The sequence below is a fragment of the Eriocheir sinensis genome, chromosome 20 (assembly GCF_024679095.1).
Source record: "Eriocheir sinensis breed Jianghai 21 chromosome 20, ASM2467909v1, whole genome shotgun sequence".
Classification (NCBI taxonomy): domain Eukaryota; kingdom Metazoa; phylum Arthropoda; class Malacostraca; order Decapoda; family Varunidae; genus Eriocheir; species Eriocheir sinensis.
In genome coordinates, this window is record NC_066528.1 from 6,760,862 (window position 1) to 6,782,877 (window position 22,016).

The 22,016-nt window shown below is 45.3% G+C and overlaps 1 protein-coding gene across 21 annotated transcripts in view; it reads left to right on the plus strand.

Moving 5' to 3' along the window:
• LOC127001124 (uncharacterized) overlaps positions 1-22,016 on the plus strand; it is a 67,679-nt gene that overhangs the window by 36,552 nt on the left and 9,111 nt on the right. For all 21 annotated transcript variants that reach the window (XR_007754730.1, XR_007754736.1, XR_007754735.1 and 18 more), the window contains 2 exons: positions 6,593-6,886; positions 7,181-7,360. Coding sequence is in view for 8 of the 21 variants with exons in the window: in XM_050865305.1 (XP_050721262.1) it covers positions 6,593-6,886; positions 7,181-7,360 (474 nt within the window). In the remaining 13 variants the exon portion in view is untranslated. The remainder of the gene's footprint in view (positions 1-6,592; positions 6,887-7,180; positions 7,361-22,016) is intronic.

A 22,016-nucleotide genomic window follows, 5' to 3' on the forward strand; every position in this document is an offset into this window, starting at 1 on the left:
GGGCATACACAGTGGTACACACCGTGGGGCATACACTAGGGTACATACAGCGGAACATACACAAGGGTCAAGTCGAGTCAAGTCATAGGCAGGAGGAAATACAAACGAAGGAAGGCTGTTCCAGAGTTTACCAGTGAAGGGGATGAAAGAATGGAGATGCTGGTTAACTCTTGCATAAGGGGTTTAGACAGTATAGGGATGAGCATGAGTAGAAAGTCACGTGCTGCAGGGCTGCGGGAGGGGGTAGGCATGCAGTTAGCAAGTTCAGAAGAGCAGTCAGCATGAAAATATCGATAGAAGGTAGAAAGAGAAGCAACATGGCGGCAGAATTTAAGAGGTAGAAGACTATCGGTAAGAGGAGGAGAGCTAATGAGATGAAGAGCCTTAGACTCCACTCTGTCCAGAAGAGCTGTGTGAGTGGAGCCCCCCACACGTGACATGCATACTCCATACGAGGGCGGACAAGGCCCCTATACATGGAAAGCATCTGTGCGGGGGAGAAAAACTGGTGGAGACAATACAGAACACCCAACCTCAAGGAAGCTGATTTAGTAAGAGAGATGTTAAGTTTCCAGTTGAGATATTGAGTTAAGGATAGACCGAGGACATTTAGTGTTGAAGAAGGTGACAGCTGGGTGTTGTTGAAGAATAGGGGATAGGTGTTTGGAAGATTGTGTCGAGTTGATAGGTGAAGAAACTGGGTTTTTGAGGCATTGAAGGACACAAGGTTCCTTATACCCCAATCGGAAATGATGGCAAGGTCTGAGGTTAAGCGTTCTGCAGTTTCCAGTCTGGAGTTTTGTAATTCCTGTTGAGAGGGTCTTCTGTTGAAAGACGTTGAATAATGCAGAGTGGAGTCATCAGCGTATGAATGGATAGGAAAGAAGATCATTGATGAATAACAGGAAGAGAGTGGGTGATAGGACAGAGCCCTGTGGAACACCACTGTTGATAGGTTTAGGGGAAGAACAGTGACCGTCTACCACAGCAGAGATAGAACAGCTGGAAAGGAAGCTGGAGATAAAGGAACAGAGAGAGGGATAGAATCCGAAAGAGGGCAGTTTAGAAAGCAAAGACTTGTGCCAGACTCTATCTAAAGCTTTCGATTTGTCTAGCGCAACTGAGAAGGTTTCACCGAAACGGCTAAGAGAGGATGTCCAAGAGTCATTTAACACGTTACCTGCGATGCGACCCACCGGTGGGTCATCAGCTTCTTTTATATGTTGCGATATGACCCACCTGTGGGTCGTAAATTTGTTTTCATATATGTCACGTTTTCTTTATATTATTGAAAGGAAATGGATTATATAGTTAAATTACAGTAGTCAGCAGTTGTAGGAGGCCATAGAAAAATGATAGATGAATAATATTGAAAATATTTAATTATTTCATTTATAAAAAAAAAATAATACAAAAAAGACCTTATTTTTGTGTGACATTTTCCTGATACATATAAAAATACATATTATCTTCCATTTTTTTTCATTCAAAAGAACATGGAAAACTTTCCTATAACAAATAATGCAAATAGCTCTTTCATAAATGGAATTTCCTGGCTAGGCTTCAGTGTTGTTTTTGTCATATTTCCTTTTTTTGTGAAATTCCTTATATAATTGCTGAACAAACTCTGACAAGAAATCAATCAATGGTGAACTTCATAGATCTTATATCGTATTGATAAACACTATAGTCTGTTCACTTAAGCTAGATTCCCTGGCGCCTAGGCAGGTTGGTAAGCTTGCAGCTGATTGGCTGCTCCTCTCTCCCGCTAACACTAGTGTCGGACCACATCTTGCATGCTCAAGTGAGACATGTTTCTTTATTATATGCCATAGCTCACCTCATATACGAGCTAGCCAGTTTTGGTTGACACCATCAGACTCAGCAGTGACTGGAGAATCAAGATGTCTTTTAAAAACTCGACAAAACAAAAAAGAAAATGGTATTATGATGAGTTGAACTGTGAAGATGTTAAAAAAATATTTATAACATGTTTTAATTATGCTCACTATTTTAAACAGTTGTTCATTGACTGCAGAAATATATTATTACATTACGTAGGAAAATCTCTCATGAACACGATAGTGTGATCAGAATGCAGATGAAGCTCCACATATTGAAAACACAGGGTTGTTTGTAGCAACATGTCACTCGCCCCAACCATCATGACGCGTGCAACACTCATTTTTTTTTAACATCATCATACAGGGTGTCTCGAGCACCGTGACAGTTGGGGCGAGTGAAATGTTGCTATAAATAACTCTGTGTTTTCAATACGTAGAGCTTTAACTGCATTCTGATCACACTATCGTGTTCACGAGAGATTTTCCATCGTAATGTAATAATATATTTCTGCAGTCAATGAACAACTGTTGAAAAGAGTGAGCATAAGTAAAACATGTTATAAACATTTTTTTAACATCTTCACGGTTCAAGTCATCGTAATACCATTTTCTTATTTGTTTTGTCGAGTTTTTAAAATACATCTTGATTCTACAGTCACTGCTGAGTCTGATGGTGTCAACCAAAACTGGCTAGCTCGTATATGAGGTGAGCTATGGCATATAATACAGAAACATGTCTCACTCAAGCATGCAAGATGTGGTCCGACATGAGTGTAAGCGGGAGAGCGGAGCAGCCAATCAGCTGCAAGCTTACCAATCTGCCTAGGTGCCAGGAATCTAGCTTAAGTGAACACACTATAGTAATGTTGGCCAAATCTTCTCTTCTGATGATGATGAAGCTTTCACACAGAGTTCTTCCTTTCTTGGGAATGGAAAGTAATGCTGTGTTGCTGTAACGTTTTTGCAACTACAAAAAGATGATACAGCTAAATCATCAACAAAGTCCTCCTCTTTCTCCTCCTCATCAGTCACATCATTTTCAGAATCTATTTTTTTCTTCCATCTCGACCTGTAGCGCCGGTAGGCTTTCTTCATGGGCCTGGTTGTCGGCCCTTGCCCGTCAGGGCGCAGGCGATTTTTCATAGTGGTGCCAGTTTTGCTTGGCTCATGCTGCTCCCCGGAACTCATTCTTGATTCACTTGGACAGTTTCTTCTAGAGTCCGGGTTGATGGGTGGTCTTCATGACAGCATGTGGGTAGTCTTAGGCCACTCGGAGGTGACTAAAAAATCCCAGGTGGTAGCGTGGGGATTCGAACCTACGCTGTCCATGGCCCAGTGAATGCGGGCCCCACACGCTAACCATTCAGCCACCGCCTATCCTATATCAAGTGATTGGCTATCAAAGGAACAAAAAGACTGTTTCATTACGTGGATCATCAAAGTCCTCATTTGGGCTTTCTTCTCTCTCTTCTGTTGAACTAGGATGACCATAAAAGCTTGCATTATTTATTTTCTCCATCTGTGAAACAAAGCGACAGTAATATATAAACGAGCTGCTAGGTATGAAAAGCTCAGGTATGTAAAGAGACGCACAGAATATTGACAATTAAAGTATGTCCACCGGTGGGTCATATCGCAGTAATGTCATATATTCCTCTTGGTTTGCAATATGACCCACCGGTGGGCGAACCGTTTGGCATGGCCAATGCATTCATGGGTACCACCAAACAACACTCACCTCCTCTCGCTCCACTGGGATAAGCTGCACTGAAGTGAAGGCAAATTGTTTGAATCGCAGTACTGGAGAGTTCGCTGCGCTGCCAGCCGCAGGCAACGTGTTAAGAGAGCAAGAAGATTGCCAGTAGAACACCCCTTGCAGAACCCATACTGGTGATCAGATAGAAGGTCAGAAGTGGAAAGGTGCTTTTGAATCTTCCAGTTAAGGATTGATGCAAAAGCTTTAGATAGACATGAAAGTAAAGCTATAGGGCGATAGTTTGAGGGATTGGATCGGTCACCCTTCTTAGGCACAGGCTGTATGAAGTCATACTTCCAGCAGGAAGGAAAGGTAGATGTTGACAGGCAGAGGCATAAGAGTTTGACCAGGCAGGGTGTCAGCACGGAAGCACAGTTTTTAAGTACAATACGAGGCACTCCATCAGGTCCATAAGCTTTCTGAGAGTTGAGGCCAGAAAGGGCATAGAAAACATCACTCTTAAGAATCTTAATAACAGGCATAAAGGAGTCAGAGGGGGGATGAGTAGGAGGAATATGCCCAGAATCGTCTAGAGTGGAATTGTTAAAGAAAATTTGAAAGAAAAGTTCAGCCTTAGAGATAGATGGGACATCAGTGCTGCCGTCAGGGTTAAGGAGAGGAGGGAAAGATGAAGAAGTGAAATTGGAGGAGATATTTTTGGCTAGGTGCCAGAAGTCACGGGAAGAATTAAAGAAAGCAAGGTTTTGACATTTTCTATTTATGAAAGATGTTTTGGTAAGTCGAAGAATAGATTTGGCACGATTCCGGGCTGAAATATAAAGATCATGGTTAGCAGGAGTGCGAAGGCTCTGGTACCTTCTGTGAGCTGCCTCTCAATCTTTGGCAGCATGACAACAAGCATGATTAAACCAAAGCTTTTTAGCATGAGGAGTAGAGAAAGTACATGGAATGTATGACTCCATTCCAGAGACAATCACCTCTGTGATGCGCTGGGCACACACAGAGGGGTCTCTATACTGGAAGCAGTAGTCATTCCACGGGAAATCGGAAAAGTACATCCTCAGGTCGTCCCACCGAACTGAAGCAAAATGCCAGAAGCATCGCCTGTTTGGTGGGTCCAGAGGATGTACAGGAGCGATAGGACAGGATACAGAAAAAAGGTTGTGATCGGAGGCACCCAATAGAGAAAACAGTTTGGCAGAGTAAGCAGAAGTGTTTAGAGGTAAGGAAGAGGTCTAGAATGTTTGGTCGGTCTCCAAGACAGTCGGGAATACGTGTAGTGTGCTGAACCAACTGCTCTAGGTCGTTGAGGAGAACAAAGTTGTAGGCTTGTTCACCAGGCTGGTCAGTGAAATAGGATGAAAGCCAAAGCTGGTGGTGAACATTGAAATCTCCCAATATTTCATTTCTCCTGACTGGAAGAGGAGGCTGGTCATCCCTATCTGAAAAGGGAAAGGGGACTTCCATGACTGCAACAACTACCATGGTATTACAATGCTCAATGTTCCAGGCAAAGTGCTTGCCCACCTATTGCTGATGCAAATTCGCAGCCAGCTGCTGGAGTTGCAGAGACCTGAACAGTCTCTGTTCATGCCTGGTAAGTCAACAACTGACCGTATCCTAGCGCTTCGCATAATGGTGGAATGCCGATGTGAGTTTCAACAGGGGATGCTTGCAGCCTATGTCGATCTCAAGAAGGTGTTTTGACTCAGTACATAGTGAGGCAATCTGGGATCTTCTATGACTCCGTGGGATTCCTGCGAAGACTATTGGTTTGCTGACTGGCCTGTATTCTGGGACTGAGAGTGCTGTGAAGTGTATGGGGGGCTTGTCAAGCTTCTTTCCCGTGAATGCAGGAGTGAGGTAGGGCTGTGTCCTTACCCCATCGCTTTTCAGCACTTGTATGGACTGGGTACTGGGCAGAGTTGTGGACCAGAGTTTATGATGAGCATCCATTGGCAATACCAAGGTCACTGACCTAGTGTTTGCCGATGATGCAGTAATCCTGGCAGAGTTGCTGAAGACTTTGGTGATGGCTCTCGAGGGACTGCACAAGGAGCCAAAGCCCTTGAGACTTCAGGTCTCCTGAGTCCTGGGCCATGACCAAGGTACAGGTGTTTGGAGGCTTGCTACATGAAACAGTGATCTAAACATGCATGTGGCGAGGACATTGAAATCTTGGAAAGTTTCACGTATCTTGGTAGCGTAGTTCATAACAACGGTGAGTCTCGCCAGGAAGTCTTACAGCAGATTGGCTTGGCCCACGGTGTTATGGACTCACTCAGCATGAGTATATGGCATTGTTGATACATGTGCAGAAGGACAGAGTCCCTTGTGCTCCCTGTCTTACTGTATGGCTGTGAGACATGGACACTAAATGGGGACTTTGAGAGGCAGATTGATGCCTTTGGTAATAAATGTCTATGCAGAATCATGTTATATTGCTGGAATGAATTTGTGTCAAACTGGCGACTACTCCGTGAGACTAATTTGATAAATATTACCTGCATAGTCTGTCAATGCCAACTCCAGCTATTCGAGCATGTGGCAAGTTACCCAGAAGCGGATCCTGCTCATTGGGTTGTCTCTGTAAGAGACAATCCTGAGTGGAGGAAGCCAAGGCGACGCCCACGGAGTTCACGGCTTGAGCAAATCGATAGATCCTGCCAGGAGGTACTCAGTATATGAAGGGGGCCTGAATGGAGACTTGCCAGGAGGGACCCTGGGACCTGATGTCATAGGGTGGGGGAGGCGACACCCTCCCTGGCATATGCCCCCATTGATTGACTGATTGAAACACAAAGGTACACATAGTGGGGCATATACAAGGGTACATACAGTGAGGCATATGCAAGGGTACATACAGTAAGGCATACACAAGGGTACACACCTTGGGGCAGTCTTTGGGCCTTCCCCTTGAAGAGTAACAACAACAGGCCACACACAGTGGGGCAGTCTTTGTGCCTTCCCCTTCAAAAGTAACAAGGACAAGAGTGTGAGCTTTTTCCCTGACCCAGTGTTGTTGTTTCAGGTGAGAGAGGCATCTAGTGCAGCGCTGGAGGCTGCTCAGGCTGTCCAGGCGGCTCTGGAAACTCCTTCTTCTGTTACTTCAGAGGAGCCCAGGCCCCTGTCAAACCCAGCAGAGCCCAGGCCCCTGTCAGACCCAGCAGAGCTTAGTTCCCAGTCACACCCAGAGGAGCTCAGTTCCCAATCAGGCTCAGAAGAGCCCAGGCCCCAGTCAGCCTCAGAAAAGCTCCAGGTCCAGTCAGACCCAGGCTCCACCATCATGGACAGAGTGAAACTCATCTTGACGCTGAACTTGAAGGTAAGGAAGCCTCAAGGTGTCACTTGTTGCAATGAGTCCCTTGACATAGGACTAAAGTTTTCCTAACTTGTCACTATAATTGTTGTGTTTACCTCACCACAACACAGCACTGTAAAGTTACTTAAATTTTTCACTGTATAATTGTTGTGTTCACCTCACCAGAACACAGCACTGTAAAGTTCCCTTAACTTGTCACTGTATAACTGCTGTGTTTGCTCCTTTAAGGAGTCATCAGTGCTCTTTACAAGCTCTTGTTTTCTGCTCTTCCCTTCCCTCCACTGGGGTTCTTTGCAGGCCAAGGATCTCCGCAGCCTGTCGCAGCCTGCCTTGAGCCTGATGCAGGCTGGCCGGGTGTTTGCAGTCCACCAGGTGAAAGGTCAGCGCCGACTTGCAAGAATAAGCCTTGAAGCCGGCCAGCTGTGCCTCCACACCCTGAAGGAGCAGCACCACTCACTAGATGCAGCAACCCTGCAGGTGAGTTGGGGACTTGGCCCTCCCCGGGGTGGGGAAGGCCAAGCAGGGCACTGCCTCCAGGCACTATAGTCAGTTTCATTCCATCTGTCCACTTGTAAATGTAGATATGGCACCCGCACATTGTTAGTTCATAATTGTGTGAAGACCAGCTTTTTATTTCAGTAATATTTGGGTGTTTGTGTATACAAAAATAACCCAAGCCATCTCATATAAACCGCAAACATGCTGATTCGCCTCAATAATGTACAATACAAGCACACGAAGGACAATTTGTATCAAACAGCATAGTCAGATCATACTTGAACAATTTATAGCCTTTCAAATACCTACAAATCATAACACTGCAGGCACATAAAATGACTTCTGGCTCTGCAAGTGCCTATACATAAGGAATTTGTCCTAATATTGTACAGTACCCTCTCGAGTTTTGCGCTTGCTTCGTTGTGAAGGTATAGCGCTAAACTTGAGGATCGCGAAACTCGAGGTATTGAAAACACTGAAAAAGCGCTTATCTGTTCTGACCCGTGGAGATTTTTTTTTATTTATTTATTTATTTATTTATTATTTTTTTTACATGTGGGCCATGGCGCCGGTAGAATATTTATCTGGGCCTGATGGTCGGCCCCGAGCCTGTCATGGCGCAGGTAACTGTTTATTGTGGAGCCATTATGATTGGCTCATTCTGCCCCCCGGAGCTCACTTTTTTTCCTCCTTTACTCCTTTGTTATCTCAAAATACGTCCCTTGGAGAAAGGAAGAAAACAGGAAGAGAGAACGGGTCATTTTAAAGCCACAGATGAAGCCTTACGATTGGCTGAGCTCTGAAAACATGATTGTGATTCGCTGGGAGTCCGATGACATCATCGCCGGCACTCATCTGGTCAGCGGCCTCACTGCCTTAAGGCGGTGTCACACTGGCCGTATTCCTCTAACAGTTGTGGCAACTGGCAACGCCCATGCGCCCATCCGGGAGCGAGTTGTCGGTTGTCCGTAACCTGGTGTCACACTGGGCCTTTGTCTTCCCACTGCGTTTGCGGCAGCTAGGGCAACCGGCAAATCCAACTTTTCCGGGTGTGCGTCACACACGGCCAAGGTCGGTTGCCCTTATCCACATCCACAACGTAAACAAAGCACTTGCCCTGTATCAACATGGCATTGTCTGCTAAAGTAAGGGCTGCCTCGTCTTGTGCTGCCATTACCCAAGTTATGGACTTGTTGCTGCAGTTAATGGAAGGAAGAAACAGTTGTGGGTGTGGCATGCCTGTGGTTCCTCCGTGCCAGTTCTCTTTGTCACCACTGCGCGTGCGCTGCCAACCCACCCATCTAGACTCCGACCACATAAGCACGTACGTGGATCGTGTAACAACAAAGACACACACACACACACTCACACACACACACACACACACACACACACACACACACCAAACTCATCATGAACCATGGCAGATATTTCTCACAAACAAAAATGGCTTTGCCATTTCCTAGAGTGTGTTAGAACTTATTTGGTGAGTGGTTCATACAAACTAAACACCCAATGGCAAGAAGAGAGCAGTGTTAAAGATAACTGCTCTCTTGCCAAGAGCTAGGTTTGGTTCATGTGAGCCACTTACCAAATACGTTCTAACACACTCAAGAAATGGTTTGCAATGGTTCCTAATGAGTCTGGTGCATGTGTGTGTGTGTGTTTTTGTTGTTATTCGATCCATGTGTTTATGTGGTTGAGTCAAGATGGGTGGGTTGGCCACGCACGCGCAGTGGTGACAATGAGAACTGGCATGGAGGATCATAAACATAAGAACATGAGAACAGAGGGAGACTGCAAGAGATTGAGTGGCCTACACAGGACAGCTCCAGAATCCTCCCACTACTCACGATGGGTGAGGTGTAGTTTCAGGGGTTACAGGTAGAGGCTTGATCCTCGTTTACCTTCGGTACGGGCGTACGCTCCAGTACCCTGTCTCCTTACTGCACCCACACCTCATTGCCACCTGTTATCCTCGTCCATGTAGCTATCCAGTCTACTCCTAAAACAAGCTATTGTCCCCTGCACTATGTGATGGTTAGTCTATTCCATTCCCACAGGCATGCCACACCAACAACTGTTTCTTCCTTCCATTTAACTGCAGCAACAAGTCCATAACTTGGGTATTGGCAGCACAAGCTGTGACAGTCCTTACTTTAGCAGACGCCGCCATGTTGATACAGGGCAAATGCTTTGTTTACCTTGTGGATGTGAATACAGGCAACTGACCTTGGCCGTGTGGCGCACACCGGAAAAGCTGGGTTGCCAGTTGCTAACTGGCGCCAACTCGGTGGGAAGAAAAATGCCCTGTGGGACAGCAGCTACGGATAACCGTGAACTCGTTCCCAGTTGGGCGTATGGGCATTGCCCGTAGCCCCAACGGTTGCACGAAAACGGACATTGTGACACCGCCTTAAGGCAGTGAAGCCGCTAAAAGGGTGAGCATCGGCGACGGCGTCATCAGACTCCCAGCGAATCACAAGCGTGTTTTCAGAATTGTCAGCCAATCATAAGGCAGCCGCCTTCAACTGTGGCTTCAAAACGACCCGTTCTCTCTTCCCGTTTTCTCTCTCGTGCGCACGCGCTCGCCATAGCCACAATGTTTAAAGGAAAACGTCCAGTGTGATACTACCTTTAAAGTTAGCGCGCGTGACACCGATGGTAAGTAGACGTGACCCGTACGTGTCAAAGCAGCGCGAAACTCGGGGTGATAATGCTCGAAAGTCGGGATGGTCAGAATTTAGGACTAACTGTGAAACTTGTGGATCGTGAAACTCAGATAGCGCAAAACTCGAGAGGGTACTGTAGGCATGTTATACGCTACTATGTGGGCGACAAACAAGCTCGTGTAATAGGAATTTGCATAGTAGGAATTCTTCTACAGTACCCTTCCGAGTTTCGCGCTTGCTTCATTCCGCAGTTATAGCGCTAAACTTGAATCGCGGCTTCGGGTTTTGAAAACACTGAAAAAACGATTATTTGTTCTGGCCTGTGGAGAAGCTGACTTTTTTCCCCATCTTGCTCCCTTTGTATCTCAAAATACGTACTGTGTAAAAAGGAAGAAAATGTGAAGAGAGAAGGGCAGGCGTTTGAAGCCGCAGCTGAAGGGGGCTAGCTGCCTTACGATTGGCTGCCAGTTCTGAATACACGCTTGTGATTGGCCGAGTCTGATGACATCATCGACGGTGCTTATCCAATCAGCGGCCTCTAACTATGACGAAACGAAAGCTTTGTGAGTCTGAAGTCAACATTGATAGTTAAATCATTAGTTTGTAGCTTTTACTGTGGGACATTAGCACACATCTCTGTGAATCTCGCCCCAACACATGTGAACACGCTCACCCAACGGCTTGTTCTTGAGAATTTTGTACAGAGATTCAAAGTCAGCTGCATTTCACGGGAAACTCATCAAAATTCTAGTCAGAAACTCAGTCACCAGCATGTCGGTTATTTTCTCATGAGGTCGGTAAGTTGTGGTTACAAGAAGAAGAGCGTATCAGCTGATTGGCTTAGTAGCTAGCCGCGTGTTTTTTTCCAGTACCACAATGAGTTCCACAAAGCTAGATAACCTTGGAGTAACCAGGTTGAGCAGGTCTTGGACTTGAGTCTTGTCCAAGCGTAGCCACTGCATTATCGTGTCTGGGTCCTCATGGCATTTAGTTAACAGTAGCAAGCTGTAACACACTCTCCCTTTGTCTGCGACCTAACCACTCACGAACCAACAAGTGCTTTTTCATTTTTTCCTTTTTCTTCAGCAAACACCACAAAGCAAACTCTGCAACGTCTTGATCCATTGTTTGTTTTACTTTTCAGCTGATATATCCAGGAATGTAACAGTCCTCTGTGTGATCAAACTTAAAGATAAATTCGAGGCAGAAAATTGTCGGGAGATAATTTCGGTGAAAAATTTCCGAGAAATTAGCTTGTGTGACAGTGCCTTTACTGGGCCATTTTCCTCCAGCCACATTGGCGATAGAAGCGGCTGGCAACTCTAACTTTTCCGCGTGTGCATCACACATGGCCAAGGTCAATTGTCCATATGTACATCATAAACAAAGCCGCCGCCCTGTACCAATTAAATAGTGAAGAAAGCAGCTCTGCCAGTCTACTTTACGAGTTTCTTGGTTGGCCATTTGTCATACCCCGAGAGCTTACTTTTCTATTTCCTCTATTTTCCAACACGACCTCTGCATGTATCAAAACACATAAGAAATTAATCAAGACCAGGAGAGGGTATTTGCAGGCTACCTGGGATTGAACCCACGACCAGCATGATGGGAGAGCCACTCCTTACCGAGTTGGCCAAAAAGGTGCCCCCCTCGTCAAGTGGGTTATGGGAGGCTCCCTCATCAGGTCTATTCGCCGCACTACACATTTTCCACTGCTCCTCACTCCTCAGCCACTGCCGTCATCTGTTTGTTTACATACAACCGCGTGGTTGCTCATACCCTCAACCATTTCCCATCAGTATGGACAACCGACAATTCGCTCCCGGTTGGGTGCACGGGCAACTGCGGTTGCCAGTAGCCCCAACAGTTGGAGGAAAACGGCCAGTATGACACTGCCTTAAGGAATCGCGCGTGACACTGACGGTAGGTAGATGTGACCCGTATCTACATGTCAAAGCAACGCGAAACTCAGGGCGATAATGCACGAATGTCGGGATGGTAAGAACTTAGGATTAATTGCAAAACTCGAGGATCGCGAAACTCGAATAGCGCGGAACTCGGGAGGGTACTGTAGACAGTACCCTCCCGAGTTTCGCGCTCGCTTCGGTCCGAAGGTACAGCGGTAAACTTGAGGATCGCGAAACGCGAGGTATTGAAAACACCAAAAAAGCGCTTATTTGTTCCGACCCTTGGATTTTTAATTTATTTATTTATTTATTTATTTATTTATTTATTTTATTTTTTGTATGTGGCCTTTGGTGCCGGTAGACTATCCATCTGGGCCTGATGGTCGGCCCCAAGCCCGTCATGGCGCAGGTGACTGTTTATAGTGGCACCATTATAAATGGCTCATGCTGCCACCTGGAGCTCACTTTTTTCCTCCTTTACTCCCTTGTTATCTCAAAATACGTACCTTGGAAAAAGGAAGAAAACAGGAAGAGAGAACGGGTCATTTTAAAGCCACAGATGAAGCCTTACGATTGGCTGAGCTCTGAAAACACGCTTGTGATTTGCTGGGAGTCCAATGACATTGTCGCCGGCGCTAACCCAATCAGCGGCCTCACTGCTTTAAGGTGGTGTCACACTGGCCTTTTTTCTTAACTGTTGTGGCTACTGGCAACACCCATGTGCTCATCCTGGAGCGAGTTGTCGGTTGTTCATAAGCTGGCGTCACACTGGGCCTTTTACTTCCCACCGCGTTGGCGGCAGCTTGGGCAACCGGCAAATTTTCTGGGTGTGCGTCACACACATAAAGGGAAATTAGAAGGGTTTGGGGGGAGGGGCAGAAGGGAGAGTCAGGTCATGTCATGACACACACACACACACACACAGAAAGGGAAATGAGAAAGGTGGGGGGAGGGATGGGCAGAAGGGAGAATCAGGTCATATCCGGACCAAAGCCCTGACCTGACTCTCCTTTCTGCCCCTCCCTCCCCACACCAGTCTTATTCCCCTTCTGTGTGTGTGTGTGTGGCAAGTCAGGGCATGACCTGACCTGAGTCAGGTCATGTTTTGACCAAAGCCCTGATCTGACTCATTTCTGCCCCATCCTCCCCACATCCTTCTCATTTCACCTTCTGTGTGTGTGACAGGTATGGACATGACCTGACCTAAGTCAGGTCATGTCCTGACCAAAGCCCTGACTTGACTCTCCTTTCTGACCCTCCCTCCCCTCACCCTTCTCCTTTCACGAGAGGGGCTCATAACCAGAGTGAAGCTACACATCTCCTCTCGAGTCAGGGGCTCGCATGGTATTGAGCATAGCTGGGCTTATTCCCGATAACCGATAACTGATAATGAAAAACCTTATCGGTGATAACCGATATTCGTTAACTGGAGACACAAATATAGGCGATAGCCGATAACCAATACCCGATATAAATCCACAATTCCGATACTAGCTAGCGATAAGTCCGATAGGCGAAAATGATACTATATTGATATTTCAGATAGAAAACATAGATGAATTCAAATTTTCATTATCTGTATTTTAGAAAACTTACAAAACCTGAAAACCACACGTTGACACATACATATGGACGGTAATACTAGGAACGCCTGAATCGGTGTTGTGTTATTTGGCGTCCCCACCGTCAAAAGCTGGCGCTTTTGTTTACAAACACTGGTCTCTCGTGAGCTGCGCATGCTCAGACCAGCAAGCGTAGACCTGTACAGTCTCACAAAGTTTTTTAACCGTAATTAAGAGTTGCTGGAAGGCTGAATCAGACATACAGTACCACTGCCACCATCCCCGCTGTTTCTAGAACGACACTCTGTACGAGTTGTATTTGTATGTGCAGAGTGGCGTTCTAGAAACAGCGAGGATGGTGTACTATGTCTGATTCAGCTTTCAACTCTAATGTGTTAAAAAGCTTTGTGAGACTCTTCTAAACGCTTACTGGTCTGAGCATGAACCAGTTCAAGCGCCAGCTTTTGACGACGACACCAAATAACACAACACCATGGCGTGCTCACAAACGAATATGGAATATCAAATTTGAGGCAGTGAATAATCATTTTATGGGTAAAGTTAAATGATTTTTTTCTTTAATACTACATTGATTTTTGAGTAACAAAAAAATAACTTGGTGTTTTAATGTTGATGATCTAAGTATGAAATCTCTCCACCGAAGATATTTCATACCCTGAAGTTTTTAATAAAACACCGGGCCACGCATGCGCAGTAGGGAGACAATGTTTTTTTTTCTTTTTTCTGAGAGGTGGAAAAAAGTAGTGATTATCGCTAGTTTGGTTACAAAAGTAACGAAGATACCGATATATATTTAAATAAGTAGCGGATGGCCGATAACCCGATTTTGTTATCAGCGATAAAGTATCGCGATAACGCCCAGCTATGGTATTGAGGCTGCGCCGAGTTGAACCAAACACGACAGGGAGGAAGTTCAAATGCAGTTAACGTGTTAATAAGTCTCTCTCTCTCTCTCTCTCTCTCTCTCTCTCTCTCTCTCTCTCTCTCTCTCTCTCCTCCTCGCCTACTCTACTTTTTCATCTGGCGGTGTCGGTGCGGGCAGCACCACTCGTAAACAAACAAAAGTATGAGGTGTGCCATGTGCATTTCAGTGTTATTCTGCTTATTCTTTATTTTCATTGTTTGTTACTGTGTCTTTCTATTTGTATTATTTTTTTTCTGACCAACTGGAGTGTTGGCGTGATGTGGTGGTGGCGGTGAACCGGCGCAGGCAGCACCGCTTGTAAACACACACAAGTAAAAGGTGCGCTGTGCGCATTCCACTGTGCCCTTCCATGCGTTATTGTGTTCATTCTACATTTTCAGCGCTTGTCTTATTTCTCTTTTGTTTTGACTGAGTGACTGAGTGACTGACTTCAGACTGACTGGAGTGTCGGTGTGGTTTGGTGATGGTGGTGAATGGGCCGGGCGGTGCCACTTGAAAATACACACAAGTAAAAGGTGCGCCATGCGCATTCCACGGTGCCCTACCACACATTATTCAACATTTTCATCGCCTGTTTCTGTTTTGTGTCTCATTTTGTTTTGTTTGAATGACTGGGGTGTCGGTTTGGGAGCAGAATTTCATAATTAAGTTCCTTCATTCCTTGCCTCCACGTTGCGTACTGTGGGTTCAACTTGCACACAGAGTTTGTGGGTTATATTTTTAGATTCTCGCGTTGTAGGCGTTTTGCATAGTGTGGATACGCATGGTAGGCGTGCCTGCTGTATTTGAAATAGCCTAGCATCACAGTCAACAGATGTTATTTACTATTTCTTGTTATTTTGAACATTTTTCGTTATTTACATGCAGTAAATTATTAAAATACCCTTTATTTGCTTTTGCAGAGCCAGATGTCTTTTAACACTTAAAGCGCGGGCTAGATTTTGCCGCGCCTGGCCTGCCACGCGGGCATATTCACTCAAAAACACACCTCACTTCAACCTCAAGTATCTTCTCTCTTACTGAGCTAACGTTGCTGAATGAGGTATCATTGTAAAGTCCTTTTCCTTAGCTGTCCTTTGACGTTAATTTGAACACCATATAAGCATTGGTAGAACGAGTACAGAGTTATGAAGTAGGAGCTATGAAAACATATTATTATAGACAGATACCCACCTCTATTGTTCTTATTTTATATTATTTAGCAATAAAAAGTATCACTTTTTTACAGCTTCTGTGTACCATACCCATATAAAGCTCAAAAACGGCATGTTTACTGTACTTGACGACAAACTAATCAAATCTGGCGGCGCGTTCATTAAAAAAATGCCATGTCCACTATTGTGGACACCCGCGCTACGAGCCCACGCTCCGGCTGTCCACTATTGTGGACACCTGCGCTTTAAGGGTATTAATGTACCTGACATGGCTAGGTTGTCACTCCCACTTATCAGTCCCTCCACCCCCTCCCTCACTTGTGTCTTTTATCACACTCTCATGTTCTCCTCCACCCAAGATCTCATTTTAAGAGGAACACACACTACGCTGAGTCTCTATTTCTTCTCCCTTCCTGAAGTACAGCCACAGCCGTTGTCAATTTTACACTTTTGGCTGGGCAGAAGGCAGATTTCCACTTCCTCAGCCTTTCCCTTGAAGTTCACTCAGAGCCTGCCACTGTGACCCCGCCCCATCCCACCCTTCCCTTCCTACACACCTGCACATCCCAGGAGACAAGAGGAGGAGTGTGGATTAAGAAGGGAAGGCTCTTTCTTTCTGTCTATATATTTTTCATTCGCTTTCTTTCTCATTATTTCTTTCTTTTGCTTTCTTTCTTTTTCTTTTTCTCTTTCTTTTTCTTTCTATCTTTCCCTCATTCTTCCTCTTTTTTCTTTTTCTCTTCCTGTCTGTCTCTTTCTGTCTATATATTTTTCATTCTAATTCTTTCTTTCTCATTTTCTTTCTCTTCTTTCTTTCATTCTTTCTCTCATTATTTCTTTTTTTCTCTTTCTTTCTATACTTTTTTCTCTTTCTTTCTATGTCTCTTTATTTATTTATTTCTCTTTCTTTCTATACTTTTTTCTTTGTCTCTTTATTTTTTATTTTTTTCTCTTTTTCTTTCTTTGTTTCTCTAACATTTGCTTTCCTTCTTTCTCTTTCTTTCTGTTTCTTTCTGTCTTTTTTTCTTTCTTTTTTGTCTATCTTTATTTCTTTATTTGTCTTTCTTTCATTCTTTTTCTTTCTCTCCTTTTTTTTCTCTTTTTTTACTTTCTCTTTCTCATGTTTTCTCTTTCTTTCTTTCTTTCTTTTCTCTCCCAGTCTTTTTTTCTCTTTCTATCTCTTTCTCTCTGCAAGCAGGGTAGGGGAGCGTGAATGGGCATGACTGCGCGTGCTCCTTGGCTCTCTCTCTCTACCTGATAAGATTAACTCTCCAGATTAAGACTCTGTAGATATTCACGTTGATATGCTAGTGACTGTGCATTAGGGCCCCGGAATGCTTCAGATAGTTAAGGCGATTATGGCAAACCATTCATCTTCCTCCTCTCAAAATCACGTCATACCTCAAATTCTCACAGCAATGCATCCATGCAGCAAATAAAACAAACAGAATGTTGGGCTTCATTAAAAGAAAGTTTTTATTAAAAAATAAAGAAGTAATACTTTTGCTTCACAATAGTTTAGTCTGTTCAAACTGATGAAGTAGGCATTTCATGACTACTGTTCTGAGGAGCCAGGCAGATCAGCTTTGAGCTTTGAAGACTGGTGTGAACAGCGGAGGCACGGAAGTCCACAGTTCCACTTCTGGAATCTCGTGGTGAACATGGAGCTCACCATATTCATGCTGATCTGCTCCTTCAGGGAAGGAATCTTTGACCTCTACAGGGAAGCACTCTCAGAGCTGATCCCATTCTTTTTTGCAAACAGCAACATTAACGATGCTCGCTGGCTTCCTATTCACCTCCATGATATGATGTCCCTTGAGCAACAGCATCCAGAGGTAGCTGAGGAGTTCCGCAAGGGGAACTTTGTTGTTCACAAGTCTGGAAGAGAGTTCTCCGGCGTGGCCATTGATCAAGCCCACAAACAAAACAATGCCATGATTAAAGGGGATGGAGGTGCAACTGGGTTGACAGGAAACCCAGCAGCACTTCGTAGGTGGCTGGTGGCTGGGCCTGAAGTGACTTGACTAGTTGCTGCATATGAGGCAACGTCAGGTGCAGAAGAAACAACAGCAGCAGCAGATATCATGAGGTGAGCCAGAGTGCTCAGAAATCTTTCTTTGAGAGGGTGGAAGCACACTCTAAGGTGCTGCGGTAAATGGGCAACCCTTTCCAAGAAGAGTCAGCTGACCTGCAGGCATTAGACACAAAGAACATTGCAGATCCAGCTCTTGCTGAAATGGTCACTACTCACCACCACAGAGGGAAATTCTTGTCTTTCATCAATGGATTACAGGATGAAAACTGGTGCCAATTCTACAGTGCAATAAAGAAAAACATGACCTCTTCCTTCAAGCATGAGCAGGATGTCAATATTTCTAAGGTTAAGGTTCTTAAAGATGACTGCCAGCTATTTTCAAGACTTCATATCCTCCCAAAATGGACAGTGTGATGTGCAAGAATTTTTCAAGCATGAAAATTACAGTCGTCCCTCAAACAGTTCGGTTTCCAATAGTACGGTTTCGGTTTTATATGGATTGTCATGGAAGAATTTTTTTAGGATTTTTAAATTTCCCGCTCGTCGCACCAAGTAGCCATGGCGTGAGTGGCAACACTGTTCCACCAAAACACCTGCTGAAAGCACCCCAAAGCGTTCGAGATAGGTGTTCACCTTGCAGACGAATTCAGATTTAGGAGAAGTTACGTTTTGGGATGAGTTACGTTGCCGTAGGGAGAGCATACCACGTGAATGAGAGCAGTGTTCACTGTATCTATGATCTTGATCCTGGTCTTGATGTCACAGGTGGCCTGGGATTTCTCCTTTGGTCTTGGTCTTGGTCTTGGTTCGGGAGGTAGTTGTCCCTTTCGGTCCCAAATACAGCCTTTGAAACGGCTTACTCCCTCAGGGCCAACACACTGAAAATCATAGTGTAAAAGAAATTCTTGCCACAGTAACTGCCAGTGCTCCAAGAGTGCTGGATGAGTGGAGATAAAGTCCGTCCTTTTACTAAGCCTCGTCGTTGCTATGGTAACGGCATCTCACTCGCAGCAAAATGGCGTACGCTGATCTTCCTGGTGACGTTTAACATGCATTACTAACTGTTCTAGCTGACGAACTCCTTACAACAGAATATGAAAAGGAAGCTGCAGTGGTTATGGTGGCACAGAGAGGTGAAATGCAATGGAAACACTTATATGTGTTTGTTTGGGCCGCCATATTTGCTGATGACGTCATCACAGCACGAAGGCGCTCCACCTCTCAAAGCCGGGAGCCAGCAGACGTGCCGAGTTGGCAACTCGTGCTGCCGTGTTACGCGTTTGAGAGCACTCGGGACATTCTAAAAGTCCCGATTCCCTCCCTCAAACACAGCCCAGGAGTGTTTCTAAGGGGGAGGGCACTAATTTTATATGGATTTTCGAATAATACGGTGATCCTGGGTCCCTAACCCCCGTACTATTTGAGGGATGACTGTAGTCAGTTCCTGCACAATGGTAATCTGCATATATGTCAGAAGCCACAGTTGACTGAATCCCTTGAAGCACAAGTGAACAGGCCAAACAAAGAACCAATTGGAGATGTTATCATCATGGATGGCTCAGCACTGATCAATGCCCTGCCTCTGCGTACATCAAAGACTTTTGATGATTATGCCAGGCAAGATATCCTACCATGCATAAAATTGTACTGTGCTAAGCACAAGAGGGTAGATGCAGTGTTTGATGTGTACATGAAGTCAAGTCTAAAGTTGGATGCCAGATTAAAACGGGGACAGGGGACCAGGAGGAAAGTCATAGATACCAGCAAGACCCCAACAAACTGAAGAGGCTTTCTTAGGGATGAGAGAAGCAAGACAGAGCTATTCCATTTTCTTGCAGATAAAATTTGTGAAGCACAGATGACGAGCAAAGTCATTGTCACAAAAGGAAATGAAGCCATCAGTAACAGTTAGAAGTCCCTAGAAGCTGTGTCTCCCTGTTCTCGTGAAGAAGCAGACACACGCATATTTGTGCATGGCAAGGATGCTACAACAGAAGGCATCAAGTCCCTTATGATCAAAGCCAATGACACGGGTGTGCTCGTCATTGCAGTGCCTGTACCACAATCCCTACAAGAGCTTGGTCTTGAGAACATGCAGAAGTGGGTTCATGTCATGTATCTCTGGAGTGAACGTATTGGAGAAACAACGGCAAGATGTCAAGTAAACCTATCTGAGAAGACTACGATTGATTGCTACAGCTTTCTCAGGGAAATATGTGCTTCGTACTTCCAAGCAAATTCAGTAACGTTAGGCGGGCCTGGGATTACTGTAGAAATCGATGAATCGTGCTTCTCTCATAAGCCAAAACATCACAGAGGACGCGCACCCCACACTCCTACTTGGGTCTTCGACATCGTTGACAGAAGCACCAAACCAGCGGTTGGATACATGGAAATATTCGAGGCGAGAGATGCTGCCACCCTTCTTCCTATTGTATCTAAAATGGTTCGACCAGGGTCTATCATTCACAGTGACGAGTGGAGAGCATATCGTAATATCCAAGGTCTAGGGTATGAACACAAATCAGTGAATCACTCGGTAAATTTTGTAGACAGGCGCAGTGGAGTACACACACAAACCATTGAATCCTACTGGAATAGACATAAGAGCTATATGAAGAAAATGCATGGCTCCAAGTGAGACCTGTTAAACTCCTACCTGCAGGAATTCATGTGGCATGACCGATTTTCAAAAAATGCTTTTGAGAACTTATGTGAGCATAGTGCTGCACAATATCCATTATAAGTGCTCAGACTGCATGAGTACTAAATCTCAGGTATCATACTTTTAATGAAGTTAACTTTTTTTTCTGCATTTTATCCACTCTTTTTAATGAGTTCACGTTTTAGGTTTTATCGTACGTTTCAATAAATGACTTTCATTTTCTTATATAATAGTTTTATTATTCTTTACTATCACCTGAATGTCAGGCTGATTTTCAAGTTAGAGAGTCTCAGGTGGCAGATCTTCAGGTGAGACGATTTGGGGTGGCGGATCTTCAGGTGAGACAATCTGGGGTGGCGGATCTTCAGGTGAGACAATCTGGGGTGGCGGATCTTCAGGTGAGACAATCTGGGGTGGCGGATCTTAAGGTGAGGCAATCTGGGGTGGCGGATCTTAAGGTGAGGCAATCTGGGGTGGCGGATCTTAAGGTGAGGCAATCTGGGGTGGCGGATCTTAAGGTGAGGCAATCTGGGGTGGCGGATCTTAAGGTGAGGCAATTTGAGGTGGCGGATCTTCAGGTGAGACAATTTGAGGTGGCGGGTCTTCAGGTGAGACAATTTGAGGTGGCGGGTCTTCAGGTGAGACAATTTAGAGTGGCGGATCTTCAGGTGAGATAATCTGGGGTGGCGGATCTTCAGGTGAGGCAATTTGAGGTGGCGGGTCTTCAGGTGAGACAATTTAGAGTGGCGGATCTTTAGGTGAGACAATCTGGGGTGGCGGATCTTCAGGTGAGATAATCTGGGGTGGCGGATCTTCAGGTGAGGCAATTTGAGGTGGCGGATCTTCAGGTGAGACAATTTGGGGTGGCAGATCTTCAGGTGAGACAATTTGGGGTGGCGGATCTTCAGGTGAGACAATTTGGGGTGGCAGATCTTCAGGTGAGACAATTTGGGGTGGCAGATCTTCAGGTGAGACAATTTGGGGTGGCAGATCTTCAGGTGAGACAATTTGGGGTGGCGGATCTTCAGGTGAGACAATTTGGGGTGGCGGATCTTCAGGTGAGACAATTTGGGGTGGCAGATCTTCAGGTGAGACAATTTGGGGTGGCGGATCTTCAGGTGAGACAATTTGGGGTGGCAGATCTTCAGGTGAGACAATTTGGGGTGGTGGATCTTCAGGTGAGACAATTTGGGGTGGCGGATCTTCAGGTGAGACAATTTGGGGTGGTGGATCTTCAGGTGAGACAATTTGGGGTGGTGGATCTTCAGGTGAGACAATTTGGGGTGGCGGATCTTCAGGTGAGACAATTTGGGGTGGCGGATCTTCAGGTGAGACAATTTGGGGTGGCGGATCTTAAGGTGAGACAATTTGGGGTGGCGGATCTTCAGGTGAGACAATTTGGGGTGGCGGATCTGTAGGTGAGACAATTTGGAGTGGCGGATCTTCAGGTGAGACAATTTGGGGTGGCGGATCTTCAGGTGAGACAATTTGGGGTGGCGGATCTGTAGGCGAGACAATTTGGGGTGGCGGATCTTCAGGTGAGACAATTTGGGGTGGTGGATCTTCAGGTGAGACAATTTGGGGTGGCGGATCTTCAGGTGAGACAATTTGGGGTGGCTGATCTTCAGGTGAGACAATTTGGGGTGGCGGATCTTCAGGTGAGACAATTTGGGGTGGCGGATCTTCAAGTG